General features: G+C 37.4%; 3 protein-coding genes across 6 annotated transcripts in view; 1 reads left to right on the forward strand and 2 right to left on the reverse strand.

Annotated features, from left to right (window-relative positions):
- Positions 1 to 3,312, reverse strand: part of LOC105457162 (otopetrin-2) — a 13,521-nt gene extending 10,209 nt beyond the window's left edge. For all 4 annotated transcript variants that reach the window (XM_011701943.1, XM_011701869.1, XM_011701786.1 and 1 more), the window contains exons 1-2: positions 3,047 to 3,312; positions 1,892 to 2,145 (exon numbers count right to left, since the gene is read on the reverse strand). In XM_011701943.1, coding sequence (XP_011700245.1) covers positions 1,892 to 2,145; positions 3,047 to 3,133 — 341 coding nt within the window. In that variant the 5' untranslated portion in view covers positions 3,134 to 3,312. The remainder of the gene's footprint in view (positions 1 to 1,891; positions 2,146 to 3,046) is intronic.
- A 5,046-nt stretch (positions 3,313 to 8,358) lies between these two features.
- On the reverse strand, positions 8,359 to 10,321 carry LOC105457386 (vesicle-associated membrane protein 7). Its single transcript, XM_011702059.1, has 6 exons — positions 10,037 to 10,321; positions 9,369 to 9,580; positions 9,138 to 9,275; positions 8,897 to 9,055; positions 8,728 to 8,820; positions 8,359 to 8,643 (listed from the first exon to the last, which is right to left on the reverse strand). Exons 2-6 carry the CDS (start codon positions 9,570 to 9,572, stop codon positions 8,575 to 8,577), a joined length of 663 nt encoding a protein of 220 aa, XP_011700361.1. The 5' UTR covers positions 9,573 to 9,580; positions 10,037 to 10,321; the 3' UTR covers positions 8,359 to 8,574.
- A 1,135-nt stretch (positions 10,322 to 11,456) lies between these two features.
- LOC105457464 (mitochondrial amidoxime-reducing component 1) lies at positions 11,457 to 18,179 on the forward strand. Its single transcript, XM_011702178.1, has 5 exons — positions 11,457 to 11,804; positions 15,139 to 15,437; positions 15,845 to 16,129; positions 16,517 to 16,794; positions 17,122 to 18,179. The coding sequence occupies exons 1-5, from the start codon at positions 11,801 to 11,803 to the stop codon at positions 17,285 to 17,287; spliced, it is 1,032 nt and encodes a 343-aa protein (XP_011700480.1). The 5' UTR covers positions 11,457 to 11,800; the 3' UTR covers positions 17,288 to 18,179.
- The last annotated feature ends 28 nt before the right edge of the window (positions 18,180 to 18,207 follow it).

Below are 18,207 nucleotides of genomic sequence, written 5' to 3' on the forward strand. Positions count from 1 at the left end.
TTGATATGACCGGAAAGTTTTTATCCCTGTCCTTCCCGAAATGAGACGTGCATGATTACATTTTTGACACTACTGAAATAACTTCAATACGGTGTCTCTCAATTCTAAGAACGCTAAATTTTTTTACCTCTTTAAATTTACCTCTTTTTATTTTCCATTAATCTTATCATGTTTTTGGTCGGTACACACACATATATATATATATATATATATATATATATATATATATAGTATGCTTAGAAATTTGTTTTCAAAAGATACATATATCACGATGTAAATTTCTCCCGCGGTCGAAATGCGAAATGTCGTCTTGAGTACATCTCTACGTTGATTGAATCTGCATGTAAATCGACGGAATAAGCTGCTTTTCTGATAGATTGGAGAAGAGGATTCGGAGAGTTCCGACACGCGATGCAGACTTGGGGAAGGGGGAAGGGTGGTTAGAGAAGGCCTCCGAAGGTCGAACCGGAAGCGAGAGGGAAGACACGGACGGAGATCGAGCGTAAGCCATAACCGAGTGACAGGTCAATATTAACTCTGACGCCGATGGTCGTCCCGCGTGCACGCGAATTCACGTTCGATATCCGGCGGAAGTAATCGAGTTCCGCGGATGGACCGAATACGCGCGCAAACCAGACGCTCCCGTATGCCGGAATTCGAGAGGGACTTGGCATTCGGTCCGGTAAATCGGTTCTATTGGAGACACCGCGACGAACGACGCGTAAAAGCCAAAGCGCGAACAAAAGCCGTCGCATTACTGTACGAAATTCGTATCGGAAGCTGCACGCATTTCCTTTCAATTAAACCAACTTTCAACAATGACCAGATGATAGGCAAATGGGATTCTCGTTTATTTGAAATTATGTATATGAATAATGGTTTTAGATTGCTCGCGAAAATATTATATACAGATATAATAATATTATAAAGTATAAAGCACTCGCATAAATTAATGTAAACGTTCTATACCTAACGAAAAATAAATTTAAAAAATATTTATTTTTATAACAATTTTAATATTTTGTTAACGGCCTCCAAGGCTGTTATTACTACTTTTTCCAAGAAAATCCAATAAATTGAGGATGCTTTATACTCATGGCCAAGTAATAATATTATATTAATAGATATATTTAAACAATATTATGCTTGTTGCATCAGCTGTATAGTAATTGTGAATAAAAGAACTGGCGTTAAGACAGTTCCTCGCGTTCAACGGAAGTTGTCGAAAAGAATTCACGTTGAACGGATGTGGGATTGATGGTGCGGAGGAAATCGGCATGTCGCTACGAAATCGCCGAGGAATTTTTCACGATCAAGTTTAATTGCCGGCGGTGTACGGAGTACAGGGTCGTATACTGGGAACCGAGGGAAATGCGCGTTAATCGCAGACGGTGATTAATGCTGCCCGCTGGGACCGCCGGGCGTTGGTCACTCCAATGAAGAGACGTGGAGAAACGCCGGCTCTTTAGGGGAGGCTATAATTTACGTTGCGGTGGTGCATACAAAGCGGTAACAATCGATACAAAGCGGTCGAATCAACGTCGAAATTCTTGTTTCTTAACAGTCTCGCGTCTGAACGCGGAATATTAATATAATTTTTTCGCTTTTCAATTCTAAATCGATCAATTATATATAAAATTAAAAATTTGCAATTAAAAATTTACGCTTAAAAAACAAAGATTATTTATTCTGCTCCGTAAATGCTGCTCATTCGTTCTGTTTATTCACTGCCAGGTTGTTTAGTTATCTCGCGAGACGCGTCGCGCGTGGATTGTTAACTATCGTGAAAATTAGCGACGAGGGAAAGCGAGCGAGATATGTCTCGAGTGGCGTACGTACGTTGTGGGATGGGTGGTACCCAAGGGGAAAAGGCACTTTCCGTTATACTCACTCCTGCATGATCGTTGCGGTCGACGGTTTGTCGATTTCCGTGCTAATCGTGCCACCGTCTGGCGTTCGAAGCGCGGCTTCCAACGCGGCCGCCTCCTCTTCCTCCCTTAATTCTTCCGAGGCCTCCTCGGGGATCGTCGTAATGTCCTCGATTGGCGGCAAGTCGTTCCCGTTCTCCTCCAGATGATTCTCCAGCATGGGATCGGAATTATTGTCGCCGGGCCGCGTCACTTCCTCGATATCGGAATCGATACCCTGTGGAATAAAATCAAGAGATACGTTACAGTAATTGGTGTTGCTATGCCGATTTTATATAATTTTAAATCCTTAAGGATCGTTTCATTTTTAGCAAAATAATTTTTAGAATATCGAAATGTTTCCCCCGTATATAAGTTACATAATCAATATCTTAGAAAAATTAATTAAGTAAATGTAATATCGATAAATCAATAGCAATAAGAAAGCGCTGCGTTCGCCAAATGTGACGTGAATGACACGGAGTAAATATTTAACAGAGTCTTTAATCGAATAGCATACATGATTTATCCGTTTCCACAGCCAATTTTACAATTGTCCTACTTTAAAGGATATTCACGAGGATATTGAATTTGTTTTTCGGGGCATGTGACTTTACTGATGCAGTAGTTCAGTTATATATTGACACATCGCTGCGCATTAATCCGTTTTCAGAAGGGTCAAATGCGGATGCTGAGAATATCACGCTCGAGTACTTAATAGAAATTTATCAAACTCTGACACTCGTGTTCCAAAAATTATCTTGTGTCGCTCTATATTAATCAACGAAAGTGTAAACAGTAATTATTGAATTTTCGTACGTATATACGGATAAATCTCATTTATAATAATTTTATGTGAAAATAAAATTTTGTGGTTCTACAAAGTAATCAACGCGGATTTTAAAAAAATACTTTAAAGGGTAAAAAATCTGTGAATTTAGTTAGTTGCCCTTTTCGTAATAATCCGCTGTAAGTGAAATGGTGGCGAGTCAAGAAACTCGCAGCCTCATAATTCGCGCGCGCCGCCACGCCATCCGAAATCTTTCCAGATAATTACCCTTGGCTCAGATTCAAGACAGATGATTTTTAATCTACAAGATGCCTCATTTTCCTTCCTCCCCCCTCCCCGCCCCGCGTACCTGTGCGAAGTCCATGTAGAAGGAGTCTCTGGAGTCGGAGCTGCCCTGGCGTAGCCGGAGGCTGAGATCCGGCGAGCTCTCGCCCATCTTCCTTATCTCCTTATCTCCCTCTCGCTTTTTCACTTCCCCTCGGGCTCAACCGCACCTCTCCCACTCGGTGAGAGTCTCCGGACTCTCCCTCGCGCCTCTTCTCGCTCCTTTCGTCCCTTCCCCCCCTTTCGCGCGCGGCGAATCCCCTCGTCTTTGTCTTCGACACGAGCTCCTCGCTCCTCTACGGACGGGGAATTCTAAAGAGGGTAGGCCCTTGCGCACACAATCCACCGGGTTTGCAGCCTGAAAGAATTGGCCCTTGAGAGACAGATCGTCCCCAACGTCATACTGCGCCTCCTCCACCGCTGCCTCTCGCGCGAGAGAGGAAGCGAGAGGGGCTGTTCTCGACCGCGCGATGCGAAAATATTCTCGTGAAAAGAGTCGGTGAACACGCGCGTGGCCCTCGTCCCAACAACAAGCCCGGATATCAAAGGCGCTCTCCTTTACCCCTTTGCAAAAGAGACGATCGCGCCGAGCACACGCCGGGAAGGCGTATGATTTTCATTTCGACGCTTATCTCGGTTATTAGTCGTCGATGAATTCGGGGGTAGTTGATGAGAATTGCTCTTTAAGACCCTCCGCTCAAGCGTGCATATATCACTATGAAGCTGATTTTGCCTCAAGGATTGTCATGTGACATGTGAATAAATTGGTCGTAATTAAAAACATGAAGTTTATAACATTTTTTGGTTTTATCTGCATTCTTCAGCTTTTTCTTAGCGTTATCTTTGTTTTGAGGCAAAATTATTTATTCTTTTCAGTAATTATATTATCTTTCATATAATAAAAATTATTTTTGATCTCTCAGTAAAAGTAATATAAAGTATTACGATGTAGCTTCATAATTCTATATATACTTATCGCGTGTTTTAAGTAAAGAAACTTCGTCGGACTGCTGCCGGGCAATCTCGGGAGCGGACCTCGATGCCCTTAATTACGTAAGGTGCAGGGACGTACTTCGTAGGAAACTAATTACGTCAGATTGGAAATTAAATCTGGCTCTCTTCGAGTTAATTATCCCGTTCGCAGCGCGCTGATAATTTCAATTGAAACTGTGAAACATTATGGATCACGACGGTTTCCCAGCGGTCACAGAATTGATATAACTAGAGTTTCTGTGTACATTGCGTATACGATACTTTATTAACTTAAAAGACACGAAGTGAAGCCTTGTAGATTTTATCGGCAAAGTTTAATTAAAATTCATTGACGCGAGTACAGCATGCAAAACGTATATCGCAGTTACTGTTTATCTTGCGAGAAGCGGACTTATGTGCTTAGGCGCTTAGTCATGTTGTTTCTAAGTCTTATAGGCAAGCTCGCTGTACGCCGGAGTTGTTGTTACCTGCAAGTAACAAGATATTCCGCTAAGACGCTACTGCGTGCGCGGGGAATGCATAATTACTCCCTCGCGAAAGTTTACCGTCGAGCCTTCGGCGATTACAGCCCCCGAAACTCGAGCCGCGCTTCGCACGTAATCCTACACCATTGTCAAACGTCGCGCTTTCGTATTTCGACAGCGAGGAAATTGAAGAATGCCAGGGGCTCGCTTTTATACACGCATTTATCGCGACGGCATTTACTAATTGAATATTGACAAGGATACGATCACGCGAAATGTAAATGACGATTGAGTTACAGCTAAATTAATACATTCGTACCGCTGACGTAGTATTACGTAGTATGACGTAGTATTCTTTCTATAAACTATAGGTTGCCGTTGACGTAGTTCTATATATTTTTAAAATCTATAGCTGGTTATTGATGTATGTTTCTTTAAGTTCAAATTAATCAAAATGAGTTTTAATAAAATTAGCTTTAACCTGAAAATCAAATGAAAAGGCAATTGCTTTAAAAAATATCGTATAAAACAGAAATATTAAATTGTATTTTTACGTAAACTGTATAGTTATTTTTTTTAGGTAAAAATGTTTAATTAAAAAGGTTAAAAATATTTAATTAATTTTTTATATTATACAAAATTAAAAATTTGTATACATTTTAAAAGTTTTTTAAATTTTAATACTCTGAGTTTTATAATTTGATATTTCCTCTGTTTGAATTTGTGACAGATAAATGTTTTAAACTTCAAACAAACAAGTATAAACACGAGATTTTAAAACAAATTTTATAGTTTTTATTTTGCTTATAATGACAGATTCTGCGGCAATCAACTGTAGACTTAAGTTTATTTTTATCCTGCTTTCAGTTTTAGAAAAATAAAAAAATTACCAGGCGCGAAGGTGTTAAAAGATACCTGCTGAAATCATATCAAGCAACTCGGTTTATTCGCTTATTCGCTGCGAAGAAAGCCAGTGTTCTTGTACATTCGGAGGACATTTGTCGTCCTACGAGTGATTCAGACCAGAGCCAGTAAAACGCTTCCTTGCCAGGACCTTGCGGGGGTCTCTAACGTCTATGAACATTCTTCCCGCTCGTCCCTAACGCCCGAGGACGGACCCTTCCGTACGTCGAACGTTTTATGGCCGGTATACGTGGCATCGAATATTTCTCCATCAAAACGACTCCCCCGCGCGCATTAGGGAAACACTGGGCACAGCAGAAATAAAACCTAGGGTCAGACGCCTACGTTTCGGATCGACCGCAGTAACACAGATAGTTTTGCGGCATACAGAATAATATCTATTATGAATTATCGTTCAGGGATGACATATAATCACTTTTTCATATTGTTCTTGAATATTATAATAATTAAAATTTTCATCTCTTCCGTTTAAGAGATTCACCTTCTAACGCTTCACGTTATTTATTGTATAGATTTGTTTGTTGAATAAAAAATAAATAGACTGTCAATGAATACTCTGAATTTTAATAAATAACTGGATAAATTAACGGAACTAAATAACTTATTGGAGCTTTCATATTTAGATAGAATAATTCACAGGCGTCGCAATATAAGCAAGACGTAAAGGAGGGACTGTAACTACATCGGTATGGTAATGCGGAAGGATTATACGTTTACTAGAATCGATACGAAGATTCTATATCTAGCAGTGTTAAATATTATCGCTGTATTCTCTGGTACAGTTGTTGTTTTCCCAGAATTCCGCAGCAACGATTTTCCGTTGCTCCCGTCGCGTGCGGCGAAAGGTAGCGTATTTTCCACTCCAACGTTCATGCCGCGTAGCAGTTCATTGCCTTTTTGCGCCGGCGATGTCGCGCTCGCGATGTTTTATCTAAACTATACGTCTCTCGTCGCTAGATGCACGCAATAAAGCACGCAACGGGATGAAAAATAAATGTCGGCAAATGATAGGCCGAGAGCTATCGGACTGCATCGGAACGTAGAAAAATGTAGCTACTTAATATTAGCATGATATTTATAAAAATCGATGAGCACATCTCATTATTTACGAGAAATATTCCAAAATTAAAATCTTATTAGGTAGATACAGTAAAATTTTAATGAATTTAAATAAATAATGAAGCTTTATTATTTACTAGTTCCGAAGATTACTTTTCGGGAAGGGCCTTCCATTTTGAATTATTTATCTCAAATACGAGAACTATTTGTGTGAGGTCTTTATAGATTTTCTCTACAAGTAAAAACCGATCCAAAAATATTTCTGCAAATTTCGGCCATCTAGGTATTTCAAGAATAGTCTCCAATCGATCTTACGATATTTCTTTAGAATTTCGTGCAAAATATCGGATAAATATAACGGATAAATTTAACTACGTGTAAATGATGATATAATCCATCCCGTGGTTCAACGTGGCGCATGTCGATTTCGAGCCGCAGAAATCGAATTACGAAACGCTCGCGTTTATCTAACGCAAAGCGAGAATTCGTTAACGCGCGTTTATAACAGCTTTTCCCTCCAATGCCGAATGCCGCGACCTCGGCGCGTCTCGCGCGTCTCGCACGAAGGGAGCCGGCGAAAGGGAAAGAAACGCACTTACGGGGGGAGCTCAAGGCATTCGTCGCCTTCCGGCGTTCATCTTCCCAGCACCCTTCGTCGTTGTTCTCCCGGGGGCGACGCATCCTCCCTCTCGCATCACGCAGTGCCCGCGGTGCAGCAGTTCCACAGTTTTCACTTTCATTCGGCGTCCTCCTCTCGCGCCAGACTCCGGCCGCGGATCCCGTCATCTGCCGTCCTCCGCCTCCATCGGGGTCCACCGCGAATCCATATCCCGGTAATCGGTGCCTAACGCCGCCGCTGCCGCTGCCGCACCACCCACAGGTTGTAAACACACGCACCAACGCGTTTCTCACGCATACGCGTATATACTTTTGAGCGGCTCGCCTCTCGGGGTGCGTATCGGGTCGCGCGTTTTCGCGCGAGCTTTTTACACCGCTACCCTTTTTGCCATCCGAAGGGATAGACGCAACAAACAAAAAAAAAACGCGCGCTTCTCGATTAAACTTCCTGTTTATTTTTCTCCCTTTTCTCGTTACCGGCCTGTCGACGGATTCGTTTCTTTTTTTTTTTTTACGAAAGGGATCGTAAAACTTGGTGAACGGGAAGAAGGGAGGACGGGACGATATAAAAAAGGGAGGACCGTTTTTTCCCAAAATCTCGGAGTTTGGGTTCAGAGCACGATCAATCGTGACGCGTGTATACGAGGCACGGAGACACTTCGGCACCTCCCGAAGGGCGCGCCGCGCGAGACATCGATATCCTGCGAGAGCCGCCGGGCTGCTGCGATGGCCCGGGCTTCGCGATGGGAGAGCGCCCGCGCCACGACGCCGCCACCCGTCGCACGCCGCTGCGCCGAACGACGTCGTTGCATCGCGGCGCACGCTCCGTAGCGAGAGGATGGACCCCCTCGGATGAATAACGAGATCCGAATGACGGTCCGCCGATACCGCGTCGATTTTCCGAAGACGAAATCAGAGCAAATTAATTTTTTTTGATCTGTTCTTTTCTTTTTTTTGCTTAATTTTCTCTACATAAATATATTTCTAATGTTTCTTCCGATTAAAATCAAGAATAATTGAAAATATTATGACCGACAATTATATTTTATTTTATATAGTTTGAAATACAATATATTTGCTTTACAATGAAACTGGGCAAGTTGTAAAAACATGTAGGAGTTGAACAAGAAAACATTTTTATTTTTGCCTTTTCATAAAATAAGATATAATATGATGCATATTTTGGTGTAAAAAATAAAATGTGTTATATATATATATATGCCTTGTCAAAGAATATAAATTGTGTTCCGAGTTTTTTAAAATAACGATAACGTAAGCATTATAAGGACAAATATTGCAGATGTGTGTATATATACATATATGTTTAGTACAATAGTCTTATCGTATTATTTAAACTAAGATATAATAAATTTGTAAATAATGTCGCGGATCTAACGGTTTTTATCAGTCTCATACACTAGATTTTTGCGCATTTTTCCTCCATCCGTATTTATTCACTCGGTTGATCACTGTATTATACATACATATATATGCATTAATTTCCCACACATTTTTGCCAAGCCAAGCCTCCGCATGTTATAGAAACAATCACGTATATTACAACCTGTAACAGGAAAAAAATGAATAATTCCATAAATTGCAATAGAAATTAGAAAGATCCGAATATTGATTGCAATATTAGACTTACAATTAAAATTGCGCCGACAATAACATAGATTTTGACATTCTTCCAAAATAAGGAGCGTGCTAGGTTTCTACTTGTCTTCCTGAACGTCACAGACTAGAATAAAAAATCAAATTTTACTATAATATTCAATTCGATTAACAGTATTAATAGCGAGCACACTTTTACATACATTGGCAGACAAATTTTCCGTTTTGTTTACAAGCAGTTCCAACCGTTCGCCACGCATCGCTATATTGTCAATATTTTTTACCATAATATCCTTAAGCTCATCTAATTCGCCATGAACCTGCGATAATCTATCAAGATCTTTGGATTCGCTATAATGCTTCTAAAGAGGGAAAACATAGAGTTGCGGTGAGACACTGATTTGAAAACAATGTTTCATGTTACATAATAAATTGTGACAGTACCATTTCATTGGCCAAAACATGGCCGAATTCTGTGTTCATGGCATAAGCTACGGCAGTTTGAGCACCTGGTCCATAAACAGCCAAGAATCTTCTCTTAATTTCATTGAGATACAAAAATGCCCTGGATCTTTGAAAATCCTGGAACAAAATTTTACATTATATATCTTTAATAGATTTAATACACTATTTTTAATATAGCTTAATATCTGTTGCAATGCATCTAATACATACATCGTCGGTAATGCACATGTAAATAAGGCGATCCTCGCAGATGTAGTGAAAGAGATAAGGCCCTTGCGAGTATGTGAGTTTGTCATTGTCCGGTGGTATTTTTGCCAAGATTTTCGCTGTGACCTCTTCAAAATTTCCGACGCATGCAGCATGTTTTGCCAATATGACAGTCCCGCGGGCCACGACACTGTATAAAATGGGCATACTGATATCTGTAACAAAGCAGCATATATTTAATTAAACAAGATAAACGAAATAATCAAAGATATTTTTAACTGACAGCTCAATTTTTCTTTAACTGTGGACCAACGCGTTAAATGATAATATTATTTTCCCAGTGGGATTTGCTTATCATATCGCAACTGAAAATAACAGACGGCAACGTGGCTACACGCAACAAACATCTGATCTGCTTTTAAGTATGCAAGAAACGCTCGTTAAAGGTATCGATAATAACACAAATTAGCTGTGACGTACGAGCAGTAATTTCTGCATCAATACTCAGTAATTCATGCATTCTCAATTTTAACCTTTAATCCATAAAATCATGAAATTGAAGCTTCCGAAATTCTTTTAACAGTCTGGATTTCAAAATTTGAACGCGAGGATACAACTAGAATTTTTTGAGGGAGAGATGGATCATCGGTGATCCAGTGTGTTTGACCTACCTTGATACAAAAACAAAGTATATTTAATTGAAGGAACAGCTGCGCACTTTTCTGTTTACGCCTTCGACGACGTAGCACCGATATGTCGCGCGAGTTTCCGTCTATCCAGGAGCTATAATCAATCAATCGGTTTGTCGATTCTCTCCGGAAACCTCGGCGAAAACACACCGAACACTCTTTTCGCGATTGTAAAATAATCACATCTCCATGAAATCATCGATGAGCGAGTATAGGCTCACTGGAATGGATGACAGTTCATTGGTGGCAGCGTGGTGGGGCACCTGACGCCTGCGATCTGACCGGCCTGATGTTCGTTCTGGTTTTATCTGCGCATATTGCAAGCCGCGAAATTTGAAGTGACAACGCGTTGAGAAAAGATCATCAATTCTAGGCAATATCAATATTATCGATTATATAAATATATAAATGATAAAGGATATAATTTTTATTTTATTTTAAATAGACCTAAATAATTAGCTTTTTATATATTATCATACTGCCATAAAAGTAGTACATTATTTTCTACAATTATCACTCGTATGAATAATCAAATCCGAATAATAGCGATAAAATTGCAATTTTAAATTAAAATTGAATATTATCGAGTTCTAAATACATGTTTTTGAAATAAATTATAAAATTATTATGTTATAAGCTAACTATTTAAATATTAACTGTCGCGCAAACTTTTATAAAATCAATGGTTTTTAATAGTATTTTTTGTTGGGGATATCATTGGTCGTATCTCTTTCTCTCAATGATAATCTAATTTTAACTATTATATATAATACATTGTACGTACAAAACTCAAGAAAATCTAATTATAATGATATAAGAATTATTAAATTAAATTGAAAAATTTTGCATTTTATATTTCTTTTTGTGAAACAGATCTGAAATTTTTGATATATTGTATAATAGCTTTTCTTTACTCCAATGCTTTTTTCTGTACTTTGTTGAAATGTCACTTTGGAAAATTATTTCCTTTAGAGAAAGAATAAGTTGAAAACAATTCTATATGAAAGCTGTATGATTATATAAATTAAGAATGAGCAAAATTTTAATTAATGATCAATAATTAATTCAGCAGAATTTCTTACTGCAAAATTTCTAACTGTATAATTTGTTGTCTCTAATCTAATCTAATATAATATAATTAAAAAACCTTGTTATTAAACATAAAACATAATAAATTATTCTATCCATATTAATAAACAATATATTATATATATATATTATATATATTATATATTATATATTATTATATATATTGCTTGATAAATTAATGAATGATTAAGTTAATCGGAGTTTGATCGGAATCGCCCTTGTCGCATTTAAAAAATTCGGAGCGACTGGCCGGAGTAGATCGGCGCATGTGCTACCCACGCCTGTAGAAAGCGGCGTTCCAATTCTGGACGACGACGACGGTCTTTGCACACCACATCGATGCCCTCTGCTTCGCATATGTCGACGCGCCGGCGACTACTCCGACGGCTGTGTGACTATAATGGTGGAAGGATATAGCAGAACGTAACGCGAAGATAGATAACGGTGTTCACGTCGTGGAGAAGGAGATGCTTGTGATGTGCACGTGAATCAGTGCCGCGAAAGCTGCCAAGAGACGAGGTTTGACGAGGCCGACTGATCCATCCTATCCCTCGGGACGGTCCCGAGGAATCCGTGAAGATCCTTGTTGAGAACTGTTCCTGAGATCACATCTTGTCTGCATAGTTCATCGTGATTTTGCCGATTTTGACAGTGATTATGGGTAAATATGCACTTGTCATTTGATAATTGCCGCGACTATTTTTGTGACCTTCAAACTAATATAGGATATTCTTTTTGGTTGATTTTCTTTTCGAGAGGAATAAGCGTGCCGGTTGAATTGGAATTGAGAACAGGTCAATGTACGCGAGATTGATAAAGAGTCAAAGAAAATGAAAGAAATTAACTAAAAAAGAAAACGAAAATTGATATGAAGCGGATGCAGATGGAAATACGACGAAAAAATCCAAAAGGCAAAAGACACAGAATTATTTCGATTTATATGTATTTCAGATTCATTTTTTTAACCCGAAAAATACAAATTAAATAGATTAATAATAGTATGAATTATTACCAGGTCTAATGTGTAAAAAGATGTTAATGGAAAATGTTCAAATATGCGTAGATTTAAGAAATTATATATAGCAAGTGTGATGTAATGCATGATGAAGGAGAAAAAGCGAGAGATAAATTATAGTATGCAGTATGAGATAAGGAGCTTGGATACCATTTTTTTGATATATGATGCTGATAACGAGAGTGGATTATTACAAATATGTCGTAAATCAAATTCAATTCAATTAGAAGAGCGCAAAGAATGAGAAATTCAGATATTCGTGTATAATCTTTATTTCAAACAAAGCAAAATACTCGTACATTTTTTTTACTTATCTTTAGCATGCTATTAAATAAAATTAATTGTCTTAATGCAGTGTGTGTACGATATAGAAAATATTTTTATATTTGAATGATAGTTCAGTTTGTTTTTTATATCACATCTTGGAGCGTTATTTAGAAATGATACGAGTTATAATAATTTGTAATATAAGATAAGAAATATGTTTATTCATACACGTAATTTTCCCATTATTACACACGTTTATTTATCGATGAGATATTTAATAAAACTAGTATGAATATACAGCTAACATTCCGGAAAGGCGTAAGAGTGGAAAGATATATATAACTCGGGGAATGACTACATGGAATCCGACGTTTCGCACGGTACATTTACTATGAAAGACAGATATCTTCGTGCTTGTCAATCTTAATCCTCTTACGATCGATAGCTGTACTTCGTCATTAAGTATTACTATGAAACAAATAACGTTTGACAAACACGCGATTTCTTATTAGCAATTATAATAAAAACTATAATTTATCACAAGTTATTGCTTATATCGATAATAATTTATCGTGCAATTAGCTTAATAGAAATTTGTCATTACAATATTATTTCATTCATTCATACTATTATCGTCAATAATCCGTAAATTTAATTTAATTTAATCTTTTTAAGTCGAGACGAAGCGATCAAGTTAGTTATGCTCGAAACGTTAAAGGGACAACTTCGCTTCGAGCACAAGTTTCCCTCGTGCTCGAATAATGCCTGTTTCTTGCAGTATTGATTCTGAGAAGGGTGCGTGGTCCCCTAGAAGCCTACAATGGGGGATTTCTCCCCTTTTAGTAGGAGAGAAAAATATGTTTCCGAATAAAGGGATCGAATAAAGTTACGTGCTTGTCGTTCTGTTTATAGCCAAAAACATGTAAGCAAAAGTTGACACAAAATTATATTGTAGTTATCAAGAATTTAAAGTAACGATCGATTCGACCTCGGTAAAATGCAAACTTCTTCCATCTTTTGTCAACAGATAGTAGTCGGGAATAAAAAATACATAATTTTACAAGCATATACGACGGCATATGTCGTATATTTTGACTGCGATATAAACTTGAAGTTTAAAAATACATACGTTAATTTGCATAACAAATATATGGGCAACCTAAACGAAGATAACTTGTTTTTACTTCTACTTCGCTCCTTTTTTATTCATCGTTCGAGAAGGCCATCGTGACGAATCAACATCTCATTCAGATGAATTAAGTCTGCATTATTTGGACGCACCGGTCATCTCTCTCTTATTGTACTTTTCCATTAAGCATTTCTCTCGATTTTTAGAAAATTGAGTGAAGCTCGTGATAATGAAGATAAAAAAATGTTGTTCCTCTCTTATATCTAGCCGTGTGTTTATGTGTTTACGTGATAAGTTTGAGTTATTTATAAAGTCGATTATCGTTACTCAGCATTTTTTAATCGCTAATCGTTACTGTCTGTCTTGCAGTTGCGATACATTGTGTATTTTATTGAAACGAATATATTTGCACTGAAAGAAATATTTATTCTTCAATTCTTATCTTATTGATACGATAAAGAAATATACATTTGCACGCCCTATATTTTCTATTTATTAGAAAATTTGACTGCATGTGAATATTTTTCTAAGGATCGTATTTTATGATTTGACATGAGTTTTTAAATTTTTAAATCAACGTCAAAATTTACATCGTAAATTTTGCATTGCAAAAATTCATCGTTACATTGATACGATGACATCATTTGAAGTGCAGTGCCGAAACCGAAAGAAACCGAAGAAACAGTAAACTTTTCGTGATTTGCATGCAGAGTGATAATCAACAAGACATTTAGTGGGTCAAATTAACGGATCTCACGGGCAGTCACATACTTACAACTGCAAATGGATTTTACTCTAACAAAAGAACTTATGGTGTAAAAAGGTAAAGATATTGAAAACCTCACACAGACGGAATATTCTATGAACTCTGCATTATACCAGCTCGTTGCGCGTCGTTGAACTTAATTGTATCGCGTACCGGTACGCGTTAACCGGTCTCGCACGTATGCATATCATTACATTAGCGGAAATACGTACTACACAAAAAGAGCGCGAAACAATAAACGTACACCGCATCTCGTATGCCCATCCAACATTTTTGAAATAACAACGTGTCGCATTTTTTTTCTTTAAATATGGAGTTTACGTCATTACATTGTAGTACAATAAGGCACGTGTGCGCATTTATATGGAAACTATATGTTTTGCAATTGAAATTACTTTCGTCGTCTTCCGCCTTCTTCTAGTAACGTTAAGTGCATCGTAATTTAAAACCACTACACATTGCATTACGGTAAACGGCCAGATGACCTCGTTTAGTGCCCATTTCATAAAACGTTTCCGGAACTCATAAAACCGGTTAAGCGTCGTGCGGACCCAATTTTTATCTGCTACGGGAAAGAAATGAGTACGACTTTTTATGTGATCGATCACGTCCATCGTAAGATGTGACCTAAGAAATGAATCAAGTGGTCTCTAGAACAATATCACAGAATCATCTATTATGAAACTGTTGACTGGGCCAATGTCAGATTGATTTAAAGAAGAGCGCTTATATGTTATAAGTACATAAAATCACATGGCTTCTTCTTATATAACTTATGACGTATTAATTTGTATTTTATTTTTTATATGTCTTTTTAGACAGGACGCGACTTACATACGTTACAACTGTCGCTGTGGGCGTCGGCACGGCGGTGTTCTTCATCTGGTGGTGGTGGAATCGAAAACAAAAGCCTCAGCCACCGTCGAAGTGGCGAAAAGTCGGAGAATTGAGCGATTTGATCGTGTACCCGGTCAAATCACTCGGTGCAATTCGCATGACGGAGATGGAATGCACGGCATTGGGACTAAAGTCCGGTTGGTTGAGAGATCGGACATTGCTTGTCATCGATCTCGAGGGACGATTTCTCACTGCCAGGCAGCTGCCCAAAATGATCAATGTAAGAAGCTGCGGAATTAATTTTCTTTGTTATTATACAAGAAAAAGAGAATAGAGAAAATATTTTCCTAAAGAATTATTTTAATACTACATAATTATATTATTTTTATATATAATAATCATCTAACCACTCTCATTGCACTCGTTGTATGTAATTATTAAATATTGCGTTACAAGTTAGAATAGACATGAAAATAAATTAATGAAAGAGCTATCGAGAGAATAGTTTACATATTCTACTGAACGTAGATCGAAGCGGCTGATAGACACGTGCTATAAACACGGTCGCTCAGCCATGTTTTCCTTTCATTGTTACACATTTTACTTGCTCAATTAAAAATGAAGCTGATTGTGGATAATTCCAACTATGTGGAAGCTCTCATCCATGGTCTTCCTCTAACGTTGAAGGTATCGCCTAGTATTTCCGGTTCTGTGCTTACATTTCGCGCTCCGGGCATGATGTCGATGTCGGTGGATCTTGCACAAATTCGCGGCAAGAGTTTTCGAGTTGCTGTGTGGGGTCAAGCGGTACCGGCACGCGATTGTGGTGAGGAGGTTGCCCGTTGGTTGTCACGCTTCATCCTTCAGGAGGATACCGGTCTCAGATTGGTCTATTATCCATTAGATCGATCGGTGAAATCAGTGAGACAGAGAAATCATAAGATCTTTCCTTTAGAAGAAGAGGGAGACTTGGTGAGTACGATAATTTTTAATATAATTACTTTCTTTATTTGTATTCGTTTCATTTTTTATTTTTGAACATCTAAATAACCTTCTGGCCATCGTAATCACATCGGCCTCATAAATGTTTCTAACGGAGAGATCGCTTTTTAACTTTGCGCTTCCGTTATAACAAAGTTGACTTACTTGTCCTTCTTGGATCGTGCATCTGTCACTAACGTTACTGTCAAGTTGATTGTGCAAGAAAAGAAAATTCTTATGGCATTTATATAACATTGAGGAAAGTTATAATACAAGAAATACGATTATAAGTATATTAATCTTGAATTAATCATAAAGAATTATTAATTATTTCATTAACAACATTCTAAATAAAATATAAAAAAAATATCTTAACAGGGAGCCTATCCAGATGAAACGAGCTTCAGTCTGATCAACGAAACGTCAATAGCAGATCTTAATAGCCGACTGGACGAACCGGTCACTCCGCAACAATTTCGCATGAATTTCGTGGTCAAAGGTGCCACTGCTTACGAAGAAGATAAATGGGATTGGATGAAAATCGGGAATGTCATTATGAGAAACGTTAGGCCCTGTACAAGATGTATCATGACTACGATAGATCCAGAGACTGGCACAAAACATTCTAATGCGGAGCCTCTGAAAACTTTGAAAAAGTACATAAAATAAAACTGTATTGTTGTCAAATAATATAATTTATTGCGGTAAACATATATAGCAAAAAGTATATAGCACAGAATATTTTACGCAAGATGTCGAAAAATTTAAATATAACTATAGTATCTCGTGCGAATCTATGAAGTGAGCATGATTTTTGGTTTTTTTATACATAAAAAATATGAAACACTTTTTTTATTTTTATAAGGAACTATAAAAAGTGCTACTGGAACTGTTATTATTTATTTTTTTAATATCAACAGAATGTCATGCTAACTTTATAGGTTCATCTCGTGCCGATAATAATGAGAGATTTTTTTGCACAGTTACAGGCAGGTAACAGATCCACAGATTCGACCTGCAGTTGGCGACAGTCCAGTTATGGGAATTCATCTTGCGCTGCGAGGACCATGCGGGATGGTTCGCTTGGGTGATCCAATTTACGTGGGCATCCCGGAAGAGGAAGCACCGCCTTTGGTTTCACCATCTTAGCTATACCGTTGGGACTCTTGCGAAATTTCGGAACATGAACTCGACACGGATTTGTCGATCGAGGATCAAAACACGTGATAAGCGGAGTCCAGAATCAATAATATTGATACAGATGCTATATACACACAAATGCGTATAATAATATGTAGATAGGAATAAATGATTTAATAGAGAGAGAAAGAGAGCGAGAGGAAGAGAGAAATTGTGGTAAATATTAAATAAGATTAAAAAATTGTACAATTGTTAATAATAACTTATAGTTTATGAAACGGTATAAGTTTCGTGCAATGGACCTAATTCTATACGTGATCTAAATGTTCAATTTTTATATCACACATGAAATTTTAATATAATAGCGCGTGTTTAGAGATTTGAAAATATATTCTGCCACATTATCAAGAAGAAATTGGTATTTGCTTCTTGAATATTATTTAACTAAAATTATCGATCTTTAAAATAGAAATAAAGTTAAATTTATTTCGAAACACACATACAAACAACAAAATTTTCTTCAAAGATTATTTCTTCATAATGGTTTCTATGGAGGAACAATGATTCTTGATGATAGTGATTAATATTATAATATGATACATTATTAAATGATTATTGATGCGACTTTAGAATGAATTACATACGTATACGATCGTGTATATTACACGATACTTTATTTATAAAATTAGGAAACAATAATGATAACAAATAACTGTTCTACTGTGCTTTGTTATTTTTGTTTAGCTTTATCATATTATAATATTTTGTTACTCGGATCTAATCTGTAAATTCTAAGGGCCTAGTGGACTTCGTCAATTTTATTAATATCTGTATCAAAATATTTTTCTAATTATATTTTTGTAAAAAAATTGTAATAAATCATTGATGTGTTTGCAAATGGTAACTGCGTACATACATACAGCCTTGGC

Source organism: Wasmannia auropunctata, unplaced genomic scaffold (assembly GCF_000956235.1).
Source record: "Wasmannia auropunctata unplaced genomic scaffold, wasmannia.A_1.0 LD336116.1, whole genome shotgun sequence".
Lineage (NCBI taxonomy): Eukaryota > Metazoa > Arthropoda > Insecta > Hymenoptera > Formicidae > Wasmannia > Wasmannia auropunctata.

Coding starts and splice junctions, on each gene's coding strand:
- LOC105457386 (XM_011702059.1), bottom strand. CDS start 9,572: ATGCCCATTTTATACAGTGTCGTGGCCCGCGGGACTGTCATATTGGCA. Junction 9,276..9,368: donor ACATGTGCATTACCGACGAT/GTATGTATTAGA, acceptor ATTTTGTTCCAG/GATTTTCAAAGATCCAGGGC. Junction 8,644..8,727: donor TTGTCGGCGCAATTTTAATT/GTAAGTCTAATA, acceptor TTCCTGTTACAG/GTTGTAATATACGTGATTGT.
- LOC105457464 (XM_011702178.1), top strand. Junction 15,438..15,844: donor AGCTGCCCAAAATGATCAAT/GTAAGAAGCTGC, acceptor CTAACGTTGAAG/GTATCGCCTAGTATTTCCGG. Junction 16,130..16,516: donor TAGAAGAAGAGGGAGACTTG/GTGAGTACGATA, acceptor ATATCTTAACAG/GGAGCCTATCCAGATGAAAC.